Source organism: Alligator sinensis, unplaced genomic scaffold (genome assembly GCF_000455745.1).
Source record: "Alligator sinensis unplaced genomic scaffold, ASM45574v1 scaffold839_1, whole genome shotgun sequence".
NCBI lineage: Eukaryota > Metazoa > Chordata > Crocodylia > Alligatoridae > Alligator > Alligator sinensis.
The window spans coordinates 1,544,348-1,569,132 of record NW_005841885.1 but is presented as its reverse complement, the minus strand read 5'-3'; the positions used below and the strand labels follow the sequence as shown (position 1 = coordinate 1,569,132).

The window sequence follows — 24,785 nt, the reverse complement described above, 5'->3', positions numbered from 1 at the left end:
GACACATGTGCGATGGAGAGGTTTTACAGGGTTTTATGGCCTTTTACTGTGGCAAATGTCAAGGCTGGGCAATACCACGCTCTGAGAGGCACTACTCAAGTTCTCTCCCATTTAAACACTGCATTAGGCAAGATGCTCACAATCTCTGTTGGCCACTTCTGACAAAGTGAGTGCCAAGCACGAGGGTGAAGTACCTTTCTACTCCTACAGAAATTAGCAGCTGTATGACTTAGCAAGGACATTGAGGGGGGAGGGGGAGAAGAACACTGCCACTATGCATCCAAGCAAAGCTGGCTTGCCTTCTGATTTACCTAGGTTAGTTGGTGCACATGAGACACTCTCCCCACCACTGCTCCTCAAATCTCTTCTATAGCAGCCATATCACTCCAGCTCTTCTCTGCTCCTTCTCCAACCCACACTCATCCTGCAGTGCCTTCTGCTATTCCAGCCACCTAGGACTTCACAATTGTCACTATACTCTCCCTCCTTGAAAATGCAGAATTCTGACCCTCTTGATACAAAAGCCTAGGACTCAACTCGTTTCTCCAAAGGGAAATCCCTTCTGGCTGGTGGCAGTACAATGTCCAATATGTAGTTCTGCAGTTCTATTTTATCCCACGAAGAGCTGCCATGCATAAATAAAAATGCATGGAACTGAGATGTGGCTTATCTGTTGCCCAGAACTGCTGGGTGATCCGTACATTTACAAAACCTGAAATATGGAAAGCAGTAAGTAGTTAAGTAGACAAAGAAGTGGGTGCTGCTAAGGTGCTATGAATCACCTGAAGAAGAGGGTGAATCTCAGGTGAGGCTTGTTTCTAGTGGAGATGGCTGAAGGCAGTTATAAACAAGATAAAAATAATGGGGGGGGACAGTTCCAGGTCACAAGCAGGAAACACCAAGGAGGAAACAAAGCAATTTAAAATGCCTCCAATCAGCTGGTTTTGAATGGAGGAAGCAAAGAATGTCAGATGCTGTCAGCATCTCGCTATTTGGAGCTTGCTTTTTTATTCAGTTTGCTTATTTTCTCAGGATAGAATATTTAGAGATTCACATCGCTGAAAGGAAAGTTAGACATCTCCTGGGACTACTACAGACGGAAGTGTCTGTAACCTGTCAAAACACTGGCTCAAGTTTAACTGAAGGGTCACTGCCCTGTGCCAGCTAAATGGTGCTGGTACGAAGTGGTGAATGGTTAGAGTTTACTCCAATTCCTAAGAGATAGGTGGGCTTACAATATAGAAGTCACCAGCACACTTGGGATCACATGTTGGCAGCCTGATGGGCCAAGAAAAACAAGTCTCCTTTTGCAAGAGATGGTCCAACTTGGTCAGTGTTGAGCCACCCTGTATGCCCAGCCACTAACTGAAAGCTGGAACCACTAAAACATGTGTTTTAACCTATTCACAGTTAGATCTCAGATCTCCCAAAAATCACCTGTCACCAGCACTAAATTTGTTCTTTAAGGAGAGATGGAGATTAAGTCTCTACAGGTAAATCTCTACACAGTTCCTAGCTACCTGATCCCATGATGGCTATCCTACTGGGAAATTAAGTCCCTCTTAATAAATTAAACTATTGACTAGTGCTTCACAGGGTGGACTGAACCAGGTAAACATTATTGCTCTGTTATGTGACCTACCAAAGTGGCCCAGGAGATGATCCGCTCAGAAAAATAACAAACCCAATCCTTGTGGACAGCAGTATGGGCTGATAAACTGAATGAAATAAGATTCAAAGCCAGATGAGGAGAGGTAATAGGAAATGACACAAAAATAAGCAGGCTGAGGGCAAGCAGACAACTTGAAGGATAGAGGCAGAGAGGCAGACACTCTGTTGGGGTGTAATCTGAACACTTAAGAAATTAAAACAAGAATTTTCTGAGTACATTATTTTTAATGTATTCCCTCAATACATCCAGGGAGCCACCTGCTCCCAATATGACTTTTATCTTCTACTCACCACACCTTATCAAGTTAATTCAGAGCAGGAGGCTGGCTGAACCTAAAACCTATTTACAAGGACATAGATTAAACACATTGTCAGAATAATTTTACCTGAATCTCAGGACACGTGCTCAGTCTTAACACGCAAGAGTTGTGCTTCTGTTCCTCTGAGGAAATCATTCATACATGCAATGCTGCAGCACCAAGATCCCTCAAACTGTATCGCTGGTTGCCTTATATTGCAAGGGCAAAGAGTTCAAATCCTTGCGTGTTGGCAGTTTTGCAAATAAATTAAACACATGCAAAAACTATTCTTAGAGACTCTTTTCCAAAAGGGTCTTTCAAAGGCTGGTAAGTATTACCCCGATTCCGTGGATGTTGAAACCGAGTAAATATCTCGCCAGAAGGTTACAAGAAGTCAGGAGCAGAGCAGATGCTGGTACTATACTCCAACTATTGCCTCTCATATCTTTTTGTATCAAGATCCAAAGCATTAAGGAAGCAATGAGGTTACTTTTGGTAGTCTGGGGAGGATTAATTAGGAGGGATGGCACGACACTGCTTAGGAAAATTACTTAGGCCACTTGCAGACGCTAAAAAACACCAAAAAAAACACACCCCTCCCACACTTTAAGCAGCAGCAGAGTGTTACTTTGACCCAGCTCCCCCCGCATCTGTAAACATCAGCTGCTTCGGTGGAGCTTTTTTTTTAGCTAAAGCAGATTCAGTCCCCTGTTAGATAAAAGTACCAAACACGCCCCACTAAAGAGCCCAATCTTTACAGACGTCAGGGAAGGCAGGTTGAAGGAATGTGATACCTCCTCTGGGCATGCACAGGACTCGGTGCAGGAACATGCCAAGTTTAATTAAAGTGCCATTTTGGGGGATTTTTTTTTTTTTACATCTGCAAGCACCCTTAGGTAGGCTCTCAGGAAATCTCTTAGCAAGGGAACTTTTAGATTGAAAAAAAATCTCACAAAAGAGTGAAATTTACCATTGCTGGAGATATCTGCACTATGCAAAGTGGGGAGAAAAAAATACCAGTATATAAATTTTAAATCTGGTGAAAGGTACAAAGTTGACAGTTCCGGAGATTCTGCAGGTAGATGCCCTCCATAAGGACAGAAAAGCAGCCCCTAGCCAACTTCCTCAAGCCCATCTACTCATAACTCTTCTTTCTTGGCCCTAATCTAAAAAGGACAACAAATGTCCACAGGGGACTCAGTCCCTCTGGTTCATTCAATTCTTGGCCTATCCTCCAGACTGCCTGCAAGGTTACAATTACTGCAAGTTGTAATAGTCATGTTTGATGCAGATTCTTTTCCACTGGATTAAGATCAAGCAGCTCTCAGAATAGCTACTTTTTATATTTCCAACCAGGTATGCATCCAAATTGCCTGATGAAAGGAACTAAAATCGTATTACTAAATCCTGAGGCATCTAGTTCATCCACAAGAAACATTTAAAAATACAGAAAGCATTTGGAAGTAGGAATGGGGAAAGAAGAGAATATCCTGTGGGGAACAATTCTCCACTGACCTCCCAGGCTCAGACCACTGAAGAATTTATTAGATTCCCAGCTTTTATAATTCAGTTGATAATTCAGAGCTTAAGCAGTGTAGATAACATTTTCCAAGTTAAAGCCAAGCCATGTTTTGGAACTTCTAGGGAAGAAAAAGCTATTTGAACATTGACTCCGTGTTTCTAATGTACAGTTGCTGCCAGCTGCAATTTTGTGGATCTCTTTCCATACACTTTCAGCTTCTAAAACACTCCTCAAGTCAGGAAACAACTTTGCTGTTTCTTGGTCAGAATTTGTGGCTAAGAACTCTGATGCGTAGCATGCCAGACACAGGTCTACACAACCATAATGTCATAGAAAATCCATCACTGCAAACACCTATTCCCTTCTGCCCTTGCACAGCAGTTGCCCCAAACTGATATACCACTAAAAATGTGGTATATATCCTATGGAAGAAAGTACCTGTTTGTGGCAGTTGCATCATGCAGCAAATATTCATTTCAGGCTTTAAGCCAGAATCAAAGAGATCCTAATTAGAGAGCTCTGTATATTCATCAACTTCTTACTGGGCGCATCTGCACGTGCTATTAATGTGAATGAATACACTCTGACGTAGTTTGCACCAGAGTTTATTGCTCTCAGGCACAGCATTTACATGTGTGCCCAGGACTGCAGCACACTAAGCCAGGAGCAACCCCAGCTGGCAAGGGGTCTGGAGGAGTCAACCTGCAGCCCGGAGGGTCAGCCTGCCAGCCTGGGGCTGCTCCAACTTGGCTCAACGTGCTGTGGAGGAGCTGGCTGGGGTGCAAGGATGCTCCAGTGCAGGGCTAGCCAGCAGGCAGCCCCACACCAAGGCACCTTTGTACTCCAGCCAGCCCTATCAGTGTCTCATGTGTGTGGCAGTGCACTAAATAACACCACTGCAGGATAGTACTTGTGTTTACAATTACTAACCTACAGTAGAGTTAATTAATTTACTGTGGCCTAATAGGACGGCATGTGAAGACTTTGAGACTTAACTGCAGAGCTAATTAGGCAACTGCAGTAAATATCTTGTGTAGATGCACCCACTGGCTAGTAATTTAGCACAAAAAAAAAAAAAACCCCAAAACTTTCATGAGTTAGGATTAGATTGAAAGCTCTCTCATGTGAGCAGGGCATACCCACTTCTTTCTTCTCATAAGTATTTGGCCAAACTTTGGCTAAATTTATGATATTCAGCTTCAGATGCTTATTTTCAACTTTAGCCATTCAGAGCCTAACAGCACAGATGCTAAGCCAGGTGGACAGGAAAGAGGTTCGTATATAGGCAGGTACCTGGGATCACCACTTGCGCCAAGAAAAATATCCAGAATGTGTTCAGCTTCTGTGGTGACAGCCCTTCACAAAAGTCAGTTTGGTACTGCCCAAATGCCACTTCAATTCGTTGGTATTCAGTAGACGTGGGTGAAAGATTCATAGCAAATAGTTTATTTCCACCAATTGGTTTTTTTTTTCTTGTTTGCAACTTGCCCATGAACAGCTTACAATTTTCTCAAATCCATTTGTTATCTGCCAAATCATTTTTACAAATAATTCTCAGTTTGCATATTTTCCTGAGCAATCTGTTACTAGCATTCAGAATTAATTTTGGTTGGCTGCACTGGTGAAAAGGTATCTGGCTAGCATAGTTAGGCCTAAGTCACGTGGTCTGGTTGCTGTTCTGTGATTGGATGTGGATCATTCTTACCGCCTGTCCACACTAGGGAAGCTTGCAGCCTAGTGTTAACATTAGCTCTGCTAAGCTGATTTTCAAACTGTTAAAAGATACAGCGTAGACACGGTTTTAAATGCTGACAGGGCAGCCTGATCCATTTTTAGTGAGCAGATTTCAAGACCGCCTGAGGAACATGCATATTCATGCTGACTTTACTGGGGTGAAACAAGCTACAAGGTTAACAATTCAGGCCCTACAACAATCTGTCCCAATGACACTAAATGAAAACACCAAACATGTGAAGCACACATGTTCTTTTACAGAACAGAACATGGAATTGTCATGTCCTCACTCTTTCATGTCTCCTTTCCCCAGCTAAGCACAGGATAAAAGAACCCTTTAGGAGCGAGGGAAAAGGCTTGATGTAGAGTATGCACTGAGCTGCAGTGAAGGAAGACCTCTGGAGCACAGCCAAGCACAGGGAGGACTTCTGAACCAATTTATATGGTCTCTCATTTTCGTAAATGCCACCAAACTCCAGAAAGGTGGCACACTTGGGCTTTACATAGCACGCAGACTGCACAGAACAGACAGCAAAAGGCACTGCTCGTATAGGTTGATCCGTATTGATGGTCTGCCAAGCTTGGGAACAAGGAGGGCATCGTGAAGTTCTGTGATACCGAACAAATAAAGAACTTATGCCTCCAGCTTTGTAAATACTGTGTGCATGCAGCAGCCATTTCCATTTTAAGTAGGCCAGCATTTTACTCTGGGACATGCCTCATATATTAAGATGGCGGTTTATGTCCTTTCAGGCAGCTCTATATTTTCAGTTTATCCGCTGATGATCTCTAGGGTACATGAAAATCTTTTGTGTATAGACTGACTAGGGACTCAGTGGAACCAGGAGCTTCTGCCTTGAGGTCTAAGCAGTAACCATTTCTAGCTCTTCATCCTTTATAATTAGAGACAAAATATGGATCATTTTCACCTTTGCAAATAATAGGCCAGGAGAACGCCTGGGTACAGTTAATCCAATGCTGTTCTCCTCTGTGTTTATGACTAAATAAACAGCAGCTGCTTGCAGCTTGCGGCCTCTCCACTGATTCCCTTGTGGGGGCCATTTATTGAGTCATAAACTCCTCTGATAGTGTTATCACCACAGTGTTTGCACAAATAAAAGTTTGGGAGAGAAAAAGATTAAAAACAGAACTGATTTTACAGAGGAAGCAAGAAAAAAAACTTTACAGATCCATTTGTTTCTGAATGAGGGCAAGGTGAGCAAAGGTAAGTACCAGAGGGGATGTGGCTGAGTGCTTTAAGTGTCAGGTATGAAACACAGACTTCTCTGAAACTACAGGCTGGAATACAAAAAGAAAGAATTTCCCTTTTGTCCTCTGAGTTTCCTGAAGTAAACTGGCATGTCTCTCTCCTGATCTAGACTTTACAAACAGAGGGCTGCCCTGCCCTGCAAGATTGCTAAAGAAGACCCCCACATGCCAGCACTCCTGGCCAACACTTTCCTCTCCCAACACTATATGCTAGATTTAGACACATTCCATCCAGGAAGTCCTACCTGTATAAATAACTTCTAAAGCATTTTGCCCTCTTTCAAGATGGAAACAGCTATGTAGAAAGAATAAAAGTATCTTTAGGCTGTCAGAGGTGCTTGAAATGCAGCCCATGAGATTATTCAATGCATCCTAAAGCTGAATCTGTTAAGAGAGAGGTCAAGCCTCTGAAGATGACAGTGCCCAGCATGCCATGCTCACCTGGGTCCAAAATGCTCGACTGGAAATGCACAATCAAGATGGAACACTGGACAAAGTCACCTTGGCGGGTTGCACCTTCTCATTAGTGATAATGTGGGTCACTGCCCACAAATTACAGGTAGGCCTCAGGCACAGGCAGGGTGCCCTGATGCATGTGTTAGACAGGATCTAAGCCTTTAGGAGAATGGCATTAAAAGTTATGTACAGCAGATTACCCACAGAGGTCTCTGGCACGCACAAAGGGGAAAGGGGAACACACAATTTATGAAGTTGTGTGTGAAACCCAATTGCCTCACTGGGTTTCAGTGATCTGGAAGAATTGCAGATTTCTGCAAGAGTCTGGTTACACTGAGAATTACTGCAAGTGATAAACCAGGGTGTGAATTTACAATTAACTTGTTAAGTGTGCACTCAGACTGTCCACAGGGAGAGCTAGTGCACTGTAAATTCACACACAAACTTAAGGTGCATAACTTCCCTGTGTAGACAAGCCCTGAGACTTTTATAGGCCTATGCTTACATATGCAGAATCATGGCCTGCTTAGTGCTGTTCTGAATGTAGTTTAAAGACAGAGAAGGAAAGGAAAGGGTGAGGGAGAAATACGAACTTGCACAGCTATACGTAAACATTAGCTACAAAGAAAGATGGATGTGTGGCATGTTCCTATTGAATGACATTAGAGTGATGCCTCAGCCATTAGTATAGTGGCCAGGCCACAAGCTACAGACAAGCCAAAATATCACAAGAGAAAAACAACAGTGGGACAGGAGCCTGAGGTACAGAATAACACCATTTGCAGGGAGGGAGTCTTCTGTGAGCACTGGAAGGAAGGAAAAGGGTGCAATTCAATAAGCCTAAGAGCCAGAGGCTCACTCTTGGCAGTTATTATGCCATCACCAGGGGTCATGCCTTTTTCATATGGTGGCTGATGAGAGATTTCATCATATAAATGTAGCTTATATAACAAATTGGGTAGAAAATCATCTAATTAACCAATTGAAACTGCAGGTGATATTCAGATATATCTCCTTTTGGGAAAGCAGGAGAGGGGGAAATATTCAAAGAGAACTTCATCGAAAAGGGAAGCACAGAAGCAATAAAATAGACCAGAAAGCTTGAGAAGTGGGAAGAGGGGAGGGAGGAAGGAGGTCTAAGTCAGGATGGTGCCCAGAGACTTGATAAAAATATAAAGGTTTTTTGCTGTTTGCTCACAAAGGCACGTCTCTCTCTACCTGGGCTCCAAGAAACAAATTAACCAGATTTCCACTGCCCCCCTGTTGGTACGAGAGAAAATGTTGGGGGAAATAGCAGCATCGACTTTCAATTCTAATTGTCTACAAGCTGCAGTAGCTTCTGGGGAAACTTGCAGTCAATAAACTACAGACAATTTGAAGAGACACAATGGGAGCTGCCCCTCCCACAGCTGGACCATTATCCCAGCTTTTATTGAGGTCTAAAAAGCAGCAATTTCATGCTCTGCCTGAACATCTGCAGAGATATGAAAACAGACCCCTGCAAAAAAGACAGACGCCCCCAAATTAAACAGGAGACATCATGGTGACTAATAGAGAGTGGTTTGCTTGTACTTACTTACCTGCAAGTAAGTCCCAGCAGGCTCAGGATGCAACTGCTCCCATGATAGAGGAGTGCCAAGGCTTATTGGAGTCGGTGCTGTGCTCGGACTCTAAACTTGGCATGAGGGGGCTGTCTACGGGAGAAAGACTGGTGGGGAATGAACAAGGGTGCACACTTACAGCATACACGACTTCACAGAAGTTTAGGGCTGGAAGGGACCTCATGAGATCATCCTTGGTGGACACTTGGTATATGCTAAGTGGAGTAAGCTTCCCTAATTCAAAGACACCAAGAGTACATCTGCCAACACAGGATGGAGAGTAGCTAATGCACACCCTAGCTTAGGGCACGCTCACCTTGCTATGTAGACAAGCCCTTAGATAGCATCCAATGGAGAATACACCAGAACCACCACACTTGTCCAGAAAAATGTATAAGGGTGAAGACTGTTCTCTGGGGTAAAGCTGCTGTAGAGGGACTTTCCTGTTACACTTCTGCACATCAACCTCTGCCTATTAATTTCTTCCTTATTGGCCTATAAGGAGAAAAGAGGAGCCAAATGTTCCATGACCTGGCAGACCAGGGAGTCTCTGTGGCTTACTGACTACTCTGGCTAAAAGGGGAGATTCGCCCCTTCACTTACGACATGATTTATGAGATGAACAGTATTCTTCTTCCTGCCAGCAAAAGGCCTCTCTGGGGACTCCTTTTACTTACACCAGCTTCATACAAAATACTACAGTGCCCAGGACACGCTGCTGAATACAAACTGTAGGTCACTGTGGCCCAGTCAACGCTGCCTCAGGGTCAGAGTCCAGAAGCCCCTGCTGCCGTCTCACTCTCCTCCCTACCAACCAGTTGCTTCAGCACAAGTCCAAGCTTTGGACCTACACAGAACATGTTGCCTTCTCCCCACAGCTCCTCAACACACAGCACATGTGTTGCGTACTCTGTGGGAATCATCTCAGCCTTGCAGAAGTTCATTGTTACCTTGAGTCTTCCACAGGCTCACTGGGCCCCAGCAAAGGCTTAGCACACAAGCAAGAGCCAAGACAGGCTGAGTAAACAGGAGGGGCAAAGAAATTCTGAGTCTGTACCATTGTCTCCTTCCCGTCACCACCAAGGGGAATTCTCATAAATTATCTTTGTTAAACAACATTTGATGAGCAGACCAATTATATTAAAACTTCACTATATTCAGCACCAGACCTCTGGTGAAAGGCACTAGAGAAAGCAAAACATTAGCATGCGTATGAAATGGAATCACCTGGACAGTACCAGCCTGGTGAGGGTGGGGGGGCTCCAACGCCCTCCTGCATGGGAAAGTCAGACAGTATAAGAATCATTAAGAGATTCCCTTCCTTCTTTCATGCATCTCTGCAGGTGAAGGTAATGAACGTGTAGGAGAGCTTTAGGCTGGTGGCTATTTGGTACAAGATACTGATGAAGAAAAAAGCAGACCCACAGCCTTTTCTTCCTTGGTAATATTGGGATACTCCTTCATGGCATGGTTACACAGTTGATAAGTGAGGTAACAAGTATTGGTTGTTCTGACCTGCTAAACCAGTGGACCTAATCACTGTTAGCAAGGTGACTCGTGGTAAGAGTCCCAGAAGCTGCTGTATTTTGCTGGGTGTTCTCTGACCCCTCTGATGTCTGCATCTAACCTCACAGCTCAGTCACCTGTGCAGAAGCTTCTCTCCCCTCAACACCCTAATAGGTATAGAAAAGATTTTCTGCCACCTTACCGTTGCCTGCAGCAAATCAGAACAATATGTGCTTCAGTACCCTATCAGCAGCTCCTCCTAACAGATTTCCACAACACCTAGGGAAACTTTCCAGCAAGGTTCACTGTTCACATGAGTCTCTGGAAAACTAAAATAGCCCAGGTATTTGGTTTATAAAGCAAATACACGCCAAAAAAACACAACCAGCCTCCAAGTTAATAGGATCTTTCACTGCCCTCTGCTGTTACCAGTCATTCAGCTTCCAATTTACTCTTTAATAATGTCAGGCTGGGGCTCAGGGCTGGCAGCTTCCCAGCACCTTTCTCAGGCGGGTTGGAGCTGCAGCTTGCGAATATGCTGAAGTTTAATGCAATCTGTCGTCTTTGGTAATCACATTCCACCCGCACTGCTTGCAATAAAGATGTATTGGTAAATGCATTTGCTAAAGATATACTCTGCTGAAAAGGCTACAAGCCTGATTTACAGGAGGCAAGGAGGGAAGCATTGGCTAGTGGAGGCTGGCAAGAGATGCACCATGCTCCACACAGCAACAGAGGGCCGGGATTGTGCAACGGCAGCACAGGCCCTGCTTTCCTTTAAAGCCGAGAAAGAAAAAGAAACCGTGCGCTCTGGGAGCTGGGGACTTTAAAGATATCAGAGAAAAGCCCTTTCCCTGGCAGCTTTAACCTTGCTGATTTGCAGACATACAAAGACCTTCTTTGTAAACAGGAAAGAAAAAAAAATTCCACCAGGACTTGCAACAACATTTGGTCTAATATATCCTGACAATTTTCCCATCTCCTTCTGTCGGGGCTTCTTCTGGGAGCCGGCTGGCAGCTTGTTTCATGTTATACTTAAATCAGGCATGCAGCTTCTCTTCATAATGCTAATGCAAAGAAGAGAGGCTCTCTCCTCAAAAGGCCCAGCCTGTCCCTGTCACATTAAAGATCCCAGGAGAAGCAACTCTGTTACTGTTTCCTAAAAGGCCCTAGTCCTGCCCCCAACTCCACACCATCACAACCAGGATGCCCTTCAAGGAACTGCTCAGTTAGAGAGACTGGTCCTGTACCTGGAAGGATACTTGAACATACTATACCCCACCCAGCAGAGTTCACACTTTTGTCTTTCCCTTTCCCTTACATTCAGGAAGTCTCATGGGCACCTTATATCATACCCAATGCTGTTTCCAAGACTGTTCTCACACTGCAAAGTGTGAATTTCCACTGGAAGCTGGTCTGCACAGTGTCCCTTTCCCCCTGCTCTCTTGATTTTATTTCAATAATAACAAGCTAATCCTTGCAAGCTGCTGGGCAACTACAATTTATTCAATAGAAGCTCCAAATGGCATGACTTTCAGAAATGTTGCTAATTCCACAAGAGGAAACATCTTGGCCAATTACAGGAGAGTGCTTTAAACAGCAACAGTAGGCAGCTAGCCCCTATTTTGTAATTTTGGGAGGCCGTCCTGGGGACATATATCCACCTGGATCATTCAAAAATAAGTGTCATGGTTGGAAAAAGGCAGACAAGGTTCCTTGTGTGAATTTGATATCTTTTATTAGACCAACCCAAACGGTTGGAGAATAGTTATTAAGCAAGCTTTCGGGTTCAAAAACCCTTCGTCAGGCTAAGGAAGCTTCAGCAGTTGGTGTGCGCTCTTCCTGGATGGAATGAAAATGGTTCACAGTTGTTTGATAGACATGCAAACAATTTGGAAAGATACTTGGCCAACCTACAGCTTGTCAGACCCTTTTCACAGCCTGTGGTCTGAGCTTCTTTTTAATAGCTCTCATTGCCCATGAAATGCAAGGAGTAGGGAAGTTTGTTCTCAGAGAGGAATATTTGCCATGGACCCATGTGTCCAAGTGATTAATCTCTGGCTTACTTCACAGCTATCACAGGTCATCTGGATATTAAGATGTAGGGAACATATAAGAATAGGATACTAACATGTACATGATAGAAGAGAAAGGCATTGGATAGTATTAATTGGTTCTTATAGATATTTAAGAAAGGGTTGGGGCTATCGGTATTTACTGATGAGAATACTAAGACTCTATGGCCATGTCTACCTGGCTCCAAGGTGAGCCTGAGACTGCTGCTAGTAGCTCCCTTCCCCCCTGTTCAGTGAATGCCAAAGCACAGAAATTAGGCAATATAATGAGCTTAGACATTGAACTAAAACCAAGCCTGAGACAGCCAAGGAGTAAAGCTCAGGGCCATGTGTTCACGGTGACGCAAAGCCAGCTATGCTGCCTAATTTCCACTGCTGGCATGCTGAGGAAAAGTATGTGGGAGGCATGTGCAGCCTGACGAAGGGTTTTTGAACCCGAAAGCTTGCTTAATAACTATTCTCCAACCATTTGGGTTGGTCTAATAAAAGATATCAAATTCACCCAAGGAACCTTGTCTGCCTATATCCTTAGACCAACTCGGCTACAACCTAAACCCCTGCAACATGGTTGGAAAAATGACTCTGCCACCCAAAAGCTGCACTTACAAGCTTCCAGAATCAGAAGAAAAAGTGAGAGCTTTGGGAAAAGATGCATGAGAATTCTAGCAGAAACCCAAGAGGACATGATGCTTAGGCGCCCAGTCAAAGCAGAGCACCAAAATATGGTGCCATGTGGAGCTGTCCAATGGAACAGTTCTACAACATCTGGGGAGGCACGAGGACGAGCTTAGGGCTCTGCATCAAGTCACTCATGAGGTCCCATGGGCCACACTGCTTTCAGAGGTCACAGCAAATTGGAGAAACCCCCCCCACAAGGAAACGCCATGCAATAAGACCAGCCGGGTGTGGGGGCGATGGGGTCACAGTTACCTTCCGAGCGGCACTGACGCAGCGCTGGTACTCTTTGGCCAGCTCCGAGCACTTGAGTACTTCATGTTTGTTTGCTTGGTAGCACTTCAAGATTTCCGACTGCAGCCCGGCACAGACAGGTTCAGTGCTCCTTCGCCTATGTGGGGACAAGAACACGACATTGTGGAGGGTAATCCTTGCACGTTCCAGCAACTCTACCAATTCCCCAACACATGTTAATGCCTGCCCCAGACCCCCTCCTCCCCAACAAAAGTTTTCACAAAGCCAATTAACGAATGGGAACATTAACCACGAAAGCGCCGATACCATGGACAGCACCTTTCAGCTGAAAAGTTCAAAGCATTCAGCAAACATGAGGCTTACAACCCACCTTTGAGGAAAGGAAGTGTTATCCCCTTTATATGAGGGAGAGACACAGAGAAATTAAATGACTGCCCAAGTCGCACTGGGAATTTTGGGCAGAGCAGGAGGTAGAACCAGCAACCTCAGACAGCCCAAGGAAAGAACCTTTAATAATCTGAAAAGTGACTACTGCCCTGTGGAATTGGCCACCTTACTCTCCAGAAAGTTAACAGTGGTTAAACGCTTGCAAAGGGCACCACGATTCTCAAAGTGATAAGAGAAAAGTAGACAATTTCTAGGCTTACTTGGCTCTTAGCCAACATCCATTTATCCATAAACATAGCAGCAGGAGTACCGACAACAGGGAAGGCCATGCTAAAATATCACCAGCAACAGTAGCACTAACATACTAAACAGAGTGCGATTAGCTAGAGTCAGGCAAACACCAAGGGCAGAAACTGGCAATAGCTGCCAGGCCACACTTCAGAGGAGAGACAAACCGTTCACAGCCCAGTCTCAGATGCAACCTTTCACAGCACAGAGCCATTCCCCTTCCCTACAGTTTTCTGCGTCACTACACAGAAGGTCTGATGCTCAAATCAGAGCACCTCTCTTCTTCCCAGGGCACTTTGATGCTACAGAAAAGCTGTACCACATGTGATGACATCATATTTGTTTCCACAGCAACAAAACCAGTGTCACCAATGCAGCATTACGACTTTCTCCACAGGGAGAAAGGCAGGGAGACAGCACATTTCTGCATAGTTGAGCCATGCTTTGAGAGTGCTGTCTCCGACTGGGCAAAACACACTAAAAACTGGGCATTCTTGGAATTTTTTGATCATAGCCAGGATCTCTGAAAGCTTTTAAGGACAGGGGGAGAATTCAGACTACACAAATGTTTGGTTTCTTTGGGGGTTTTTTTTTTTAGGATGAGCATGTGTGAAGGAGGCGGGGTACAATGAGCGCAAAACATTCTGTCCTCTCAAAGTCAAAGACCGGGCTGCTTCTCTGAGAAAACATTACCAGGACATGCTCCAGCAAGTGCTCTTTCAGCCCTGATCACACCACCAAGTCTCAGGGGCAAAGCTCCAGCATTTATCAGGAACAACATGCCTCACATAGCAGCCACAGCAGAAAGTGAACAGCAACATTGCTGGTTGGATCAGTCACAGTCAATGACTTTAGGGTCTCCCTCTCTCCTCAAATCACTAGTCTTTAGAAGGAAAAAGTACTGGTATATTCCATGCAAGGTCCTCAAAGGAGGGAAGGTATTAGTTATTTTTCTATAGACTACAGAACATCCATTACCAAAGTTTTAAAAGCCTTCAAAAATTAGAATAGAAAAGGACTTGCAGAGAGCTTCAGAAACTCATAAGATTGGCATTTTGTTCCATCACTGAAATTTTAATATCATTCTAATCAACTCCATGAGACCTTGGAAACAATACCAGGTTTGGAAATACCACCAAATCCCTCAATTCATTGGAAAAGTTAAGACTTTTTAAATTGGGTTTTTAACTCAGCATGTTAAACTAACATGTATTTTGCGACTCCATGCAATAGGCAGGAAAGGAGATCTAACAGGCTACAAAAATCATTAGCTTAGACTCATCTGAGCTGAATAATGGGCTAGAAGTTGTAACCTCGTAGGACAGAATGTTTGGGTTTCACTTTGCCATTCTAAAAATGGAAGGCCAGCAAGTCCTTAACTGCTGGCTCCTTACTTGTACCTGTTTTGGCACCTGCCATCACAGAAGATGATTAATAGGAAGACAGGACAAGGCTGATAGTTCAAACTGTACAGCAGGATTGGCACCTTCTGGCCCATGATGTGCCAGGGGACTCAGGAAATGCATCAGAAAGTTAAGTTATAGCCAGAAGCTGTTAAGGAAACTGCCAATGCCTTTCCCCTTGAAGCAGCGGCAGGCCAATGTGTGTAAAGTGGCAGACACCAAAAGGTAAAGGAACTGATAATGCAGATATCTGCCACCACATGACAGAAAAGCCTCAAGAGATGGGAGCTTGCCCAGCAACTGCCTTCCAGCCAGAGTCGCAATGAGCCTCTTACTGTAGCTTCGGTAAGTAATACTGCTTCAAAATGAAAACATGGCCCTCATCTACACGCAAGCTGCATCAATTTAACTAAACAGGTTTATATTGATAATTGACTTTGCATTATATTGATTTAGTTTAAGTTGATTATCAATATAACACAATCTTAAACCAATTTACAAGCATTTTCACAAGCAAACTGCACCGACTTAATTAAAATTGGTTTCTAAACCTATTTAAGTAAATCAGTGCAGCTGGCATTTAGGCCAGGACATGGCTGTCATTTTAAAGGGTCTCTCCTCTCTTAGGAAGGTGACAGAAAGCTTAATTTTAATGGAGTGTAACACCTGATCTCATAATATCTTCCCAAGTTTGTAGAGGGACTGAAACCGTAGTTTGGATTGGTGTGGACTCTCCCATCCATCAGGTGCCCACAGATAATTAAGGAACAGGATTATTAACATTTCACTACTGATCAAAGCAGGTCTGGAAAGAGAGTGACGATCATAGATCTGAACCAGTTACTCTGAGTAAAGATTCATTATGGGGCCACAGGCTGGATGTGCCTTGGAGGTCCCCCTATCCCCCTGTTACATCTAGGGGAGCTGTGACTAGAGTGGAAATGCACAGCCCAGCCCAGACAATTGAGCTTCAAATTGCTGCACCACACTAATGTTTTTCAAACTTAAGCTTTGCGTGAAGCCCACCTCCCCACCCCTACCCCAGCCACGGGAGCTACCCTGCTACTCTATCACTGGCCCTGCTCATGGGCGAGTCTGAACCTCAGGGACAGGGAGTCAAGCTTAAGGCACCTAGTGGCATCCTATTGCAAACATCTCTGTAACCCAATGCAAGAGGTCTTTGAAGAAGTTGGAGCTTGGGTTGAGGGCTATCCTTGGACAAATGTCTTCTCCCTCTAGCCTGAGCTTATTTGCTGTACTCAACTACTCTGAGAAGGGTTGTGTTCTCATCATCACCTCTCTGGCTGGGTTGCTCTTGGTGAGTCACATTCAAGAACAGTATGGTCAGGGGGAGGGGAAAGAGGAAGGGATAGAGGACATCTAGACTTTGACAAAAAGTTCACAGGCTTCTTGTGCTTTTAAAAAGAAAAGACAATTTTTACTTTAAAAAAAAAAATCTGCATTTATCCCAGATAAATCTAGGCTGTTCACCCCTGTTTAGCCTCTTGTGTTGCAATTCTCACTAGCATTACTGAAACCAATAAGTGGAACTCATCTACAGAGACGAAACAGGGACAGGAGGGAAAGGGCTTGGGCAACACCCTTGGAGGGGGAAGCCTGAGGTTCAGACAATACATCAGGAAGAGAAACAGGACCCAAAATGGGGGAGACTAAACCAATATCAGGTACTCGTTCCCCCCTCCCTCAGTTTATGGGGCAAAAGGTAAGTCGACAGGTGGGAAAAAAAGGAATACTAGAAATAAACACACTTGTTAGCAATGCCTCTCTCCGCAGACTAGGGGGAACAAACCTTTGCTTCTCTGCTGTCCAATGGGAAGGAAGGCTGTGCACGCATGAAATCCAGGATTTCAGTTACTCCTCTCCCCCTCCCACTGAGTAAGCTAAATCAGGCTTTTGTCTGGAAAAAAGGGAGAGGTTTTCTTAAATGAAACAAAGGGTACCTTTCTCTCTGCCGTCCCTTGAGGTAAGCATGAAGCGAGAGCTATCTCGCTGCATTTTGACACACAGTTACCAAATCCTTTCTATCTCCGTGTATTCCCTTTACTTTATTTAATAAATGAAATCTCATCAACTTATCCTTCTTCTATTATCACTGCTGACATCAATCTGATAATATTGGCTTGGCGTGGAATCGTGCTATTATATGTCCTCTTGATATTTAATTTAAGAGAAACGTCTGCAGTGGGGTGAATATGTGAAGCAAGCTTTTTATTACTGGCAGCAGTAAGGACGCTGGGAGTGAATTAGACATTCATCTTAGTCAGGGCCAATCTAATAGCTCAGAAGAGGTTTTCTCCTTAACCCTCTCCTAGCTGGTTAGCAGTGGCAGGTAACGGCTGCTCCAGTCAACGGCGGCGTTCATTTATCTTGGCAAATTCCTTTTTGTGTGGATATAAAGCTACTGAAGAAGTGTCAAGCATCTGGGAGGTTAAAGCAAGGTGCTGAGTGAATTTCCACCATAAATTCTGGGTTAGTAAATGAATGCTGGACTGAATGTCTATTGATTAATCAAGTAGTAACACTGCACCTTCCCCAGCATGCACGCTCACAGAAAACCAGCTCTTGCAGGGACAATTTAATGGCAAGATCCTTGGGGCTCCCTACCCCATGAGCAGAGATGCCCAGATGCAAAAAAACAGCACAGCAATGGGCTACAGCAAAGCACTGATTGCTGCTGCCTTCTTTGGATGAAGATTACTGATTGAGGAGTCGGAGGTACAGGTGGAAATCACCCCCTGGATCTGGAGAAAAAAGCCTGATCTCCAGGATGGGCCAGAGCAGGGGTGGGCAAAATGCAGCCCCCATCAGGCCATTCTGTCCGGCCCATGGGGCCCCTCAGAAATTTTATCTGCCCCTGGGCTGCCTGTCACGTGGCCCTTGATGGCTTGCCAAAACTCAGTAAGCGGCCCTCCGCCCAAAATAACTGCCCGCCCCTGGGCTAGAGGGGAAAGGAAAAGCCTGTCAGGTCACCAACAGACATCTGAAGGGTGGGAGGGGGGATTTGCCAGTTGGTTTGGGGTACAGAGACTTCTGGAGAATTTAAGCCCCATTTAAACTTGAACTTACCTGTAGTTAGTTGCACTGAGGAAAAAAATAGAGCTGTAAATGCTGCAGTTACTAAGACAATGATGGGGAAAAAAAGATTCTGTTTGAAAGACTGGCATAAAAAATGGCCACTATGTCTAGCCAGCCAGTCAGCCAAGGGAGGTCAGTATAGTCCCTGTCCAAACTGTATGCGTGCGTACACACACCCATCAAAATCTTCCTCAGATTTACAAGCTTTTAAACTTTTGTTTCATACCCTGTCTTCCTCTTTCTTAGACAGAGCTCCCCATGCTGGACATCAGTTTAAATAAGAACTGTGGACTTTCCTTTTCTCCCATGTTCTCCCACCCTGAAAATGCAACAAATCATCTATACACATAAAAAAAAATATTCTATTTTTTCTTGCAATTGAAACGCACCATCCGGGTGGAGAGACAGTAGTAACATTTTAGGGGGTGGCAGACCTTTAGGCCAGTAAAGAGGAGAAATGTCCTACTGGTTATATATACCAAGCAAAGTAGTGTACAATTGTTAATTGTTACAGTGGCCCTAGACATAGTCAAAAAGTGTCACCACAAGTTAAGCAGCTGCTTCATTTACTTGGGGAGGGAGGGAAATATTCACGCTGGATTTTATCCTGCACTTGAAGATGAGTTTGGGATAAAGACCGAAGGGATCTAGAGGACATTCAAATGCATCTACTCAGGCAGTGCCCTTAGATGAAGGTTGTGCATACAGTGCTGTGACAGTAGCTATCTCAGATAGCTGCAGCAGTCCTGGTAAAGCAGCAAGGAATTCACTGTGGGGTGCAAAACCTTAGACAATAGTTGGGCGGACAGCTAGGGCTGAATCCATGCTGCTGTGACTAGACGGCTTTAAAACGACCTGACTTGGGTATACCAATGCTACAGTACAGCCACAGCTCTGCCTTCAGCAGAGATGCTCCACAGCAGCAGGAAGGAGACAGGTTGGGTTGAGGTGCACTGGTGACTTGTATAATAGCTGAAGAGGGTGTTTGGGCATACAGGGCACAATGCAAGTTTGGTTTTGTTTTTTTGTTTTTAGAGTGAGCATATTAGCACTTTGGTCTCACACTGCAGTGTTGCTTTACAGTATTGCACAAAACCCCATAAGTGGCTAACTGACCTGGAAAACTGCATTCTCCCTTTGGTGGTACTTGCCTGTCACTGATGGCTTCTCTTTAACACATCAGGAAAAAAATTTCTGGAGGGATACACCACACAGTATATAGAAAGAGTACATCTTTCCTGATTATTGTATCTTTGACATTTACAGCAGAGAATTAAAGACAGATCTAGTTATTTCATTCAGAAATAAACTCGTCACCACAGAGAAAGCAGCTGAAAAAGCAAATTTCCAGTGGCCTTTTGCATCTGAATGCAGCAACAGCCAGTCCTGTAACCTCTCCGCTGCCTGTGGAATTACCTGCCCCAGACCGTCAGTTCAGTAACGTGGCTAGAATTAAAAGAGAGAAAACTGAGGGTAAGATTTAATTGGTCCTCACCCTCTAATTGTGAGAATTCAACATTATACTTACCCCTACAAAGATGACCTAACCAAACCGCATGCCTCAGCACCAACAGCTAATCACCTATGTGATCCTGGTATTAGAAAGAAAAAAATTCCTGCTTATCCTCACATAGTCACGAACGTTAAATACTTCATGGGGCTCCTTCCTCAAAGCATCAAGCTTGAACAGTCTTACAGATGGCTGGGATACAAGGTTGGAGAGAACCACGGCCCAATCTGCTATGACATATACTATGTTGCATCATCAAACAGCTGCTACATCCCACCCCAAAGACCACTGCATTTCAGCAGCAGGTGAAGGTATTCTTACCCATGCCACAGAAGCATTTACTTAATTAGCATTTGTAAAGCCCGTTGAACTTTGGAGGACTGGATGATCCTGTACAAGCACTAACTAATATACTTCCAATTTCAAATCTTACTGTGATTACAAGTTGCAAGCCATAGAGCCAATCTCCACAGCAAATTGCATGCACTTAGATGAACTTTGCCCTTTCTACTCAAGATCCTTCTCTTCCTCTCCATCACAACTATACAGGAGTCATTCTGAAGTCTAGAGCATTTAAAACCTGGCTACTAAGAACAAAAAGTCAACAGAAATGTCTAAACATCATGACAAACTGTTGGCATACAATTTGTCACCCCCACGTTATGGTCACAGAAGCCCATCAACCAAGAAGGTCTATTCTGCCCCACAGATCTCTGAAGGCACAAAATGGCATTGCCCAACAAGAGGGCACCTGAAGTTAAAGGAGCAGAAATGCAATGAAGAGTCTATCGTTAAATACCCAAGAATCTCTGGTCCATTTACATAGCTTTAAACCACGTAGCTCTAGAACACATTAAACTTCTCCATCCCCCTTTGAAATAAATATTCTCCTAGTTTTACAGATGCTAAAACTGATGGTGATAAAGTTAAGCAATTTGCCTGAGGTGCAGGAGTCAGTGACAGAACTGGGATTTCTCTGCAGAGATGGATGGCACGGTCCTACATCACCCGGCCTCCTGTCTTCTTGTTCTCTTGGCCACACTCCACACAAGTGGCTTGCTGTTCCCCGTTTCATCACTGGATACCTCTGGACAGCTCTGACCGTGGCTTCTTCTGTTTTGGTCACATGCATTCAAAGCAACTCCAGTAATGTCTACAGCATGGCAGATGGCAAGTGGCATGGTACAACAGAAAAAAAGACTTTTTCCACAGACAGGCAATTCCAATGTACATTTGGACACAAATACTTTACTGGTTATGATGGTAGGCACTCTGCCAGTTTTGAAGAGGAAAGGAAAATTACAGCCTGTTTCATGCCTTGCCAGGAGATATAAAAGTTAACAGAACCAGCTCTCCTGCTTACAAACACTGCACACCATTTCTTTCAAAAATGCCATGCTCCTGAGGTTGACTAGCAAAGATGAAGAGTCTAAAGTTAGCAACAAAATGGCCTCTGGAAGCCAAAAAGGAATGAGTCAGACCCCCGTTGCTGGAAGGAGCTATCTGAATCAGAAGAAGCTGGCTGAGCTCCCACAAGGCAGAAAAGCAATATAGCAAAAGCAGTAACCGCCTCCAAAATAAAACACAGCCCTACAGGTGACCTGAGCAGGGAGATTTTTTAAAGAAGAAGATAAACAACAACATTTAAAACCTGGTTAACATGGCAGTTTGGGAACAGACTATGTGCAGCTTGCCAAGCCCATGGTATTATTGACCCTTGGAGTGTGAGGGTTGCAGTGATCCACACTGCAGTGCTTTGGGGAATAGCTAGCTACTGGGAGACTGCTAGATTGGTATGCGCGTTTGGAAATTACAACACAAAAAGCTAGAAGAATGATTTAAACCCCCCTCCCCCCCAAAAAAAGACAACCACGCTTATTTATTACACCTGCAAAACAAGTTAGGAAGGTTCATTTTGTTTCACCTACAGAGAAAAGAGCTTGTACTACCATCAGCCTGCCACAAGAGATGCCATCCTTGCAAAGCTACCCCCACCATCAAGTGTTCAAGCAGTACTTTTCACCCTGAAGGGCCATGAGGCATTTTACTAGAGTAAAAATTACCCCACAAATGACATGCAGACAGTTCCAGGGTGGGCAGCACAGCTAACAGCTACATCGGTACATTCACAGGACACTAGAAGAGCATTGTCGACTGAAGCTGCAGAAGAAATTTATGGAGGAAGGATGCAGCTGTACCAATTAAAATTCAGGTTGGATTCTGGAGCTTATTACAAGAATCCATAGCACCATTTTCAAGCAGCAACAACTTCAGTTTAGATCTCATGTAAATTATGTCTTCAGCACCACAGCATCTCCTTGCACGATACTGTGCAATTTGTTCAGCACTGACCCAGCAGGAAGAGCATCAGCACCAAACACCTACTCCTTTAAGTGCCGGTAATGCTACTGTTGCAGGAGAAATGCAAAGCTTCATACCTTGGTCTTGGCAAGCAGCAGAGCCCCGAGATGCCTTTAAAGAATCCAAGAGATTCTTGTAAAAATAACACGGTCAACAGTTTTTAATTCAGAGAAGAGCATATGCTTTGAAACAGACACCAAAGGCATCTCTCAAAAGTTAAAAGGGACCAATGACGACTTCAGGCTCTTTCTCCTTCGGCTGCTAGTGACAGAGCGAGTTCCAGCCATATGAGCAAGCTGCTGAAAAGTTCTCTCCAAGGAAAGAGCACTTAGACAGACCACCCCGGACACACTAAGAAGGTCTGCCAAATCAGTGTGGGCCTGTGGCTGCAAAACGTGCCCCAGGCAGGCAGGAAAGGCTTTCAGGACCCCTGGAAGTTGCAGCAGATAAATATTGATTCACACTTCCCATCTCCAGGGGGCCTAGGTGAGGTTAGGTTCCCAAGGTTTCAGTGTCAATGGGGCCCAGAGGACTTCAAACCAAGTGCAGCAGAAGAATATTGGTTGTACCGGGGTTTATCTGGAAAAAAAATAATCTAATTCCATAATGGATGATGAATGTGTGATGCTCACTGGACTAGGATGCTCCAAAGCTATGAAAGGAAAGCTGCTGCCTGACTAAGTGCCTCTTATCTGCCAAGAACACCTAGCCACATTGGCACCGATCTCTGGGGAGACAAAATGGAAGGCTGTTTCTGGGGACAGCACCACCAGAAGTAGCATACAGATATTGTGCCGTACCCGTTATCTCCTAAAAGAATGGGATTCAATGGGCATACGGTGAAGTATTAGCTCTGACCTCCAGTCCATCAGTACTTGCCCCCTCACATTCTCTTTAGTACTACTGACATTGTTCCCTCCCATCACCCCACCCTTGCTCCAAGGGACAAATCTGACTTTCAGTAATAAATATAAGCATCTCTCACAGAGCATATAATTCAGAAGCATGAATACAATTACTGTTCAAAATAGCAACAGTGCCCTTGAAATCAGTTGTTACTGAATTAATGACCAGATTGTTAGGAGTGTTACCTCAGCTTTGCCTCAGGCTGCTAATTAGCAAACAAGTCATTAATTCACTTGTAACAAGTGGTTTCTCAGGCATTATTGCTTCTGACATCTTTAATTCACCACTCTTTTTTGGAAAGCTTCTCCCAATAACCTGGGCTTCAAAACTCAACCCCTTGCAGCCACCCCCAGCACAGGACATGCGCAGAAAGGCAACTACAGGCATTTGCTGTAGGCCAAATGGATGTCATGAATCAATATTCAGGGCAGCTTCCCAAAGGAGGGAAGTGAAGGCTGAAGAAGTTCCTCACTTCACAGCAGACTAGTAACTTCTACCCAGATGAGTTCTGAAATACCCTGAAACCTGAAGAGTTCTTGCTCCTGCCCAATTGCTTTCTCACCGCATAATCCCCAAACCAAGCGTGACAGTGCTCCGGTTCCATTTTCACTTCCGCTCTTTATGATGAAGTGCCTGTGCCATCCTGAAAACTTGATCTGCCAGCCAGATGTATGTAACTGCATTGGAAACTGTCAGCTGCAGTTGCCTTTTAACATTAGCTTTCAGTGGTACAGAGATGTCTCCCGATCAGAGTCCACTCTGCCTATGTCCCTTAGTCCATCAATCTAGGGATTTCAAAACACTACTCGGAAGCAGAGCAGCTAAACAACTTCCATATTAATGCCAATACGAAAGCCCTTATGCACGTCATGAAGGTTGGACACCTCCTCCCTATTAGGACCAGATCATAGGTGGTCTAACCTAGTGGGTTAGGCCACTGGGGGAGTGCAGGAGCCAAATCACAAGGGTATATGAATCAGAAACCAAATCCAGCCTGAGTCAAGGCTCAGAATCAAAAGCCAGTGCCAAGGTCAGTATAAGCCAAAGTCAGAACTGAAGTTGGGGTATTCCCGGGGCCAAAGCCAAAGTTAGGCAAGTCAAGAGTCAGAGACTCTTATCAGATCTGAGGGCAATTTCCAGAAAGCCAGAGTCTAGGAACAGAGTGAAGCAGTCTCAGGAACCAGAAAACTGGGATCAGAGAGGCTTACCAAAGCAGGCCTTCAGGGTAGAACTGCTGGCTGGCTGGCAGCCCGTGCCATAGGGAGAACTAAAGGGGGAGGCTGCTTTTCCAGCAACCAATAGAGACACCCAAACAGTGACCAACTGGATCAGTAGCTGAGGCACAGCTGCCAAATCACAGCCCCTAGGCAAGTGTGGCCCCAAAGAGGCAATTAGCCCAGCCTGGGCTGCCTGTTAGGGCCCCTGACACTCCCCTGCTATTGCAGCTGTTCTACCACCTACAGCAGTGGTCACCAACAAGTGGATCTTGAACCACCAGTAGATTTCAGAGTCTCTTATGGTAGATCCGGCTGGGGTGGGGAGCCAAGTGCATGTGCCCCAGCCCAGCAGGTCAGTCCGTGGGGGACAGAAGGGGCAGAGGCTAGATCGAGGACTCTGCAGAGGGGCAGTGCCACGGAGGCAGGAGCAGGGGTAAGTTGAGCAGGGCCCCAGCCGGGCGGGACTTACCTGCTTGGAACACGCACCCCCAAATAATTCTCTCTCCCTCTGACTGAATCTGCCCCCCCCTGCTCACCCCACAGACCTACCGGGG

The 24,785-nt window shown here is 44.8% G+C and overlaps 1 protein-coding gene across 4 annotated transcripts in view; it reads right to left on the bottom strand.

Annotated features, from left to right (window-relative positions):
* CHCHD6 (coiled-coil-helix-coiled-coil-helix domain containing 6) overlaps nt 1-24,785 on the bottom strand; it is a 145,437-nt gene that overhangs the window by 31,224 nt on the left and 89,428 nt on the right. For 3 of the 4 annotated variants that reach the window (XM_025196850.1, XM_006017777.2, XM_025196851.1), the window contains one exon: nt 13,064-13,199. The exons of the other annotated variant lie outside the window; for it this stretch is intronic. In XM_025196850.1, the coding sequence (XP_025052635.1) occupies nt 13,064-13,199 (136 nt within the window). The remainder of the gene's footprint in view (nt 1-13,063; nt 13,200-24,785) is intronic. 4 annotated transcript variants of the gene reach the window in all.